Here is a 6,200-nt window from a genome sequence, read left to right as displayed (position 1 = left end):
TAATTCTTTATACATTTACCAATGTAACTTTTAACTTAAAATGTAACTTTGTTACATAACTGTAACTTGTATCTAGTTACACAACATAAAAGTATCTAGTAGTTTTAAAGTGACTTGTAACTTGTAACCAGTTAAAAATAATTGAGTAACTTGCCAAACCCTGAGGATAGCATTCAGTTTTAATTGTAAACAAATATACTAACATCAATTGTCCAGATGTATATTATATAAAAAATAGTATCAAATAGATAAGATTAATAAATTATGAGCTCAAATATGATTTAGATAATTAAATTTAATATCTACTTTGGATTAATACTTATTTTGATGTTTAGAATACTCTTAAATTACTTCAATGAAAGTTTTCATACAAGTTGAAGTCACTGGTGATGCTGATGCTGTTACCAGGTAATTGCACATAATTGAAATCTTCATTTTATTTTTAAAATTATTTTGTTCTATTTTTAATTTAATGATTATATTTTTAATTGTATAGTGAAAGATATGTTGAAAACACTATTGAAAATCCTACATGGTATACAGTTGAAGATAATCATGTTTCTTTGGTTTCTGAAAATGTTGAGGAAGTTATTAAGCTTGAAACTGATATGTCGGATGATTGGATGTGGGAAAGTAGAACTGAAATTACAAAAGATGTTACCAACCAAAGTAATATGAAGTTACCCTTGGAATGTCAGGTAAAACCCTTTTTAAATACATTATTTTTGTTGTATGCGATTTATCGCTTGTTTTCACATGACATATGCTTTCTACGTCATTTTATTTAGAATATCATACATATTATATAATATATATTGATATATTTTAATTAATTTACTATGTATACATAAGTTATTAGAAACATTTTATTATTTATTCACTTGAATATATATTAACCAGTGGTGTTTTCGTAAAAATTCTATTTGGTATACTCTCATTTATAAACTTAATGCAGTGATACAAATATACAATGGTCGGGACGCTACTAGTTTTTTGTAGCACGTTAACGCTACAGCTACTTTCCCCAAAAAGTAGCTCGTTACCACTATCGTTATTTTTTTCTAATGTAGCGCGCTGCTTCTAACGCTATTGTTTAGATGTAGCGCGCTACTTTTTCGCTACATTTTTAAAAATGTTCTTATTGAAAACTAGTGTTTGTAGTTTGTACTGATTTGACATTTGGTCACTGGACAGGACCCAAGACAAAAACTTCACTATTACACTTCATCATTATCATAATATAAATAAACAAATATAATCATAATTGATATTTTAATAATCACCAATTAGATTGTAGGTAGCAACAAAATAATGATAATTTTCGCTACGCTAACCGAAAATGTTTAGTGCGCTATAGTATTTCGCTATCTAAGGCATAATATAGCGACGCTACGTCAATCGCTATAAATAAAGTAGCGTGCTACTGTAGCGTCGCTACAATTAGCGCGTTACTCCCGACCACTGCAAATATACAACGAATATTTTGATTTTACAAGTTCAAAACAAATCAAATCCAACCCTTCGAAAAGTCGTCCGTGAAGTACTTTTTTGCAAGGCTCTTATGAAATACATTTACAAATTCTCAAACTTTAACAAAAACTCATTTTTTTATTACCTATTTTTCTATCTACATTTTTATTTTCACCAGTCAGATTTAATTTTTTATAATATTTCACTTGATAATTATTTTGGCAATTCTTATTAATCTGTGTCAGAAACACAAATATTTTATTAAAAAAAAAAAAATCACGATCATGAACAATGATTAATGCAGCTATACGTTATGTACTTAAATGTGGTAATAACCAATCCTAATTCTTTATTATACGGTTCTAACTTATAGATAATTAATAAAATGTTGTATAACAATAAATAATAACACAGAATATAGATTGCTTATTTTGTTTAAATATTAAAAGTATATGTAGTATTTTTACAGGGTATTCCCTAGTTCATTAAATGGTAAATGAGTGTACATTGTATTATGAATCCCGGACAAAAAGTACCTGGACAAAAAGTGCATTTTGAAAAAGTTGTACAAAAGTCCAAAATATATTCTATAACATTTTCATTAATAGTTATATAATATAGAATATTATATAGGAATATATTTCATATTATATAGTTAATATTCATTTAAAAAATGTACACAATTCATTTTCTTATAAAATATTTATATTATAATATTATATTGTACCTACAGTTTATAAATATTATAAACATTTTAAAAATACAGTCAATACGAACATCAATCACTCTACAATTATTATAATTATTATAATGACCATTATTTTGAATAATCAGGATAAGGAACAATAATCAAATATAATATATCTTCTCCGTGAAAAACTCTTTTGTTTAAAAAAAAAATCAAGAAGATCTGATAAGTAGTTCCAGAGTTTAGCCTGTAGAGAGATTTTCATTTCATATTTATATAGTTAGATTATTAATCTTAAATGATAATATATTAAGAAGACAAATTGTTTGTTCCGGGTACCTAATCTCTACTACTTACCATCAGAGAGCTACACTAACTAGATCTATAGGCTATATTTAATTTCGATAAGTGGCCCTAAATTTTTTTTATTGCAAATATGAGAATTTTTTATAGAAATTATAATAATAGGTAATGAAGAACAATATTTTTGTTTATTAGATGGTTGCTACTGGTTACAAAAAATAAAATAGTTTTTATGATTTAATATCATTATTTTAGACCTGTATTTTAAATTTAGTCATAACTCATCGCAAAATGAGCATGACTACAAATCACTGTTATGACTGTGTTAAAAATCTTTAATGGAGATTATGATAGGGTAAATCCGTGGGAAGTTTTGAACTTTTGAACATCACTAAGCCGGGTATTAAATAAAGAATTGTTGAATCATTTAGAGTTGGTATTTTTAATGGGCAATAATGTACACAGGATCAGCTAGTTATTAATATAATTATTATAAATGAAAATTTAATAGAATATTTAGTATTTTTTTACTTTTTGTCTGGCAATATAAATATTCTCAGACTTGTTGTCCGATAGTAAAAAAATGAGTCGTATTTTTTTCCAACTTTTTTAAAAACTGACTTTTTGACTGATTACCATGCCATATAACCATAGTTATAAAACACCACTGTTAAGAACTCTAAAAAAAACAATCAAAAGTATCTTTGCTAGCATTTTTAGACATGCCGACGCCAGCTAACAAGACTGCACACGTGTGAATCTAAAATTTTTGGAATAGAGTATAGATATACATATAAGGAGGTAGATCGCATACAACACTATGCGTTATAAATGGTGGCGTACATGTGGTAGACAGCATACAACAAGAATACTTTAAATTCATTAACATTTATTATTTTATTCGTAAATCATTTTTTTCTCACAGGACGTCGCAGATAATAATATTTACTTAAATCATGAAAATACAAGTGATAAATTATTTCATTGTAATATTTGTGGAAAAAGCTTTGAATTAAGTTATCTTTTAAAAAATCACTTGGCCGAACACAAAAAACAAATAAATTATAAAACTAATAAATGTATATTTTGTGGAAAACAGTTTAAGTTAAGAATTGGTTTGAATAAACACATTCAAAAAAATCACAATTCCTCGTATAAATGCAGATTTTGCAGACAAAATATTGATTTCTCTAATTATATCGAACACGAAAAATGCCATGAAAGAAAAGATCAAACTAAGTTTGATACTATTCCTAATACTAAACGGAATATAAAGCAAAAACAGTTAATTCAAACAACAGTCGGAGACCATTTTCAACAACAAACAAACATACAGCAATCAAGTTTATTGAGACAGCAATCAGTTGTACCGACAGCTTCGCAAATCTCAATGGCAAATAATTTCGATATCCTAAACATGAAGCAAGAAAAAAACTTGTGTACAAATGTCAGAGAAAGGAACAGTTCAGATCAAGTAGATTCAGTGAATATCAATGAATTAACTTTGGCAAACAAACCTCGTGATTTAATGGCGGAACAAAACCCTATTAATATAGCTAACAATAATATTGTATCTACAGTTAGGGAAACACTTTATTTCTGTATTAGAAAATTTCCTAATATTAGAAATGGATCTCGCAATGATTATGATCAGACATCACAAAACAATGTTATTTTTATATGTAAAATTTGTAAAAATTCTCCATCTACAGATATACATGCATTTGCATTACATATGAGTGATCACAGTGAGTGTAATATGCATGAATGTATTGTATGTGATAAAACATTTAAATCTGTAGTTCTTTGGACACACCATATGATCGATCATGAACAGCAAATAGATTCAAATGTGTCAACAGTTCAGTTTAATCTTTTTGAAACTGAATCTAAGACATTAGGTCCTATTAATTCTAGAAACACGGAACCTCGAGATTTTCCAAACTTAAGAAATAGAAAATTCAAGAAATCTTTATTGGATAATTCAGATTCAGATATAACAAGGTTAAATAGTGCCAATAAAATTAAACACCAATATAACTGTATTACATATAAAAAAGTATTTCCTTCCAAAAGCCCATTAAAAATGCATCAATCTCTTCATAATAAATCACAACCTTTTTCCTGTAGGTATTGTGATAAAATATTTTCTGTAAAGGGTCTGTGCACAGATCATGAAAAATGTCACATCAACTCAGACAATTTGTTATCAAAAAATAATGAGAATATTAAACTTGAACCAAATGTAATCCAAAACAGCATAAGTATAGAAGACAACACTGATTCTGGGACAATGTCAAGGAATCAAAATAACAATCTTATCAACCATAGTAATAAAAGCAATGAGAAGAAATCAACATTTTGCATGATTTGCAACAAACATTATGCACATCCTGGTGCCTTCACCAATCACATGCGTATTCATGGTGGTGCAACATACAAATGTCAATATTGCCACAAGCAATTTAATAGAAAAGGCATTTATATTATGCATGAGAAAACACATGTATTTAAAAATAACATAGAAGAACATACAACGATACATACTTTAAATATGTATGAGTGTGATGACTGCGGTCAGCAGTTTAAGACAAATATTTCTCTAGGTCATCACATTATGGAAAACCACAGTGCCAATATGTCTACATCTAATAAAAATGAACATGTCGAGAATTATGAGAGACAAAATGCTTCTCTAGAAAGAATTAATTTTGATTTTGTTCAGTGTCAAATTTGTTTGAAAATCTTAAAAACCCGAAAATATTTGGAATGTCACATGAGAATACACACTGGTGCCATGCCATTCAAATGTGATAAGTGTAACACGGCTTTCAGATTTAAATCAAATTTAAAATCGCATCAAAAGAAATATTTGGCATGTTATGTCCCATAATTATATTTTAAGTGTAAATAAATAGAATTTTAAGCCATTAAAAATGACATCATATTTCAACATCAGCTGAAGTTACTTTAATGCCAGTATAATAATGTGGAAAAAGAAAATTAGAAAACTTGTGAATCACTTGAATCTCACATTCATGGTTTTATATTTTGTTTTATCCTAAAAATGCCTAGCTACTTTTATTGTTATAACTACTTATACAATGAAGTTAAGTTTCTACCATACATTCATTGAATTTATTTAAATATATATATATATATGTCATATATTTAAGGTATATAATTTTAATAATTAAATGTAAGTTTTAAGATTTTTTTTTTTATTCACTATAACTAGTATTGTATATTCATACATTGTCAACCAGGGATTTTTTTTTTTTTAATTCTTATTACATTGTGTATTTATTAGGTTTAATTTAATAATTAAGTCATTTTCATTTGTTTATTTTATAATTTAAAATAAAATGTTACTTCCATTTGTTGAACAACTTATTCAATTAAGTTAAGTTTTTTCTATATATTCATCGAATGTATTTAAATATGTATTTCATATATTAGAAACAATAATTAAGGAATATTATTTTATATATTAAATATAAGTTTTAGATTTTTTTTCATTAACAATAACTTGTTTTGTATATATTTATACATTGTCAACCAGGGAATTTATTTAAATTCTTATTACATTGTGTATTTAATTGATTAGGTTTAATTTAATAACTAAGTAATTTCCATTTGTTTATTTTATAATAACTACCAACATAATAGTTTATAACAAGCATTTGTAATTTGATGATGTAAGTTTTAATTAAACATTTGATATTTTTTTTTTTATAAT

General features: G+C 26.4%; 1 protein-coding gene across 1 annotated transcript; it reads left to right on the top strand.

Moving 5' to 3' along the window:
• Positions 1-346: 346 nt before the first annotated feature.
• Positions 347-5,570, top strand: LOC132948837 (zinc finger protein 675-like; the record flags this gene model as incomplete). Its single annotated transcript, XM_061019499.1, has 3 exons — positions 347-408; positions 497-698; positions 3,387-5,570. Coding segments are annotated over 3 exons (2,232 nt in total), but the record flags the coding sequence as incomplete, so codon positions are not given.
• Between the last annotated feature and the right edge of the window lie 630 nt (positions 5,571-6,200).

Source organism: Metopolophium dirhodum, chromosome 1 (genome assembly GCF_019925205.1).
Source record: "Metopolophium dirhodum isolate CAU chromosome 1, ASM1992520v1, whole genome shotgun sequence".
NCBI classification, from domain to species: Eukaryota; Metazoa; Arthropoda; class Insecta; order Hemiptera; family Aphididae; genus Metopolophium; species Metopolophium dirhodum.
The sequence above is the reverse complement of the archived record's forward strand: the minus strand, read 5'-3'. Positions and strand labels throughout refer to the sequence as shown.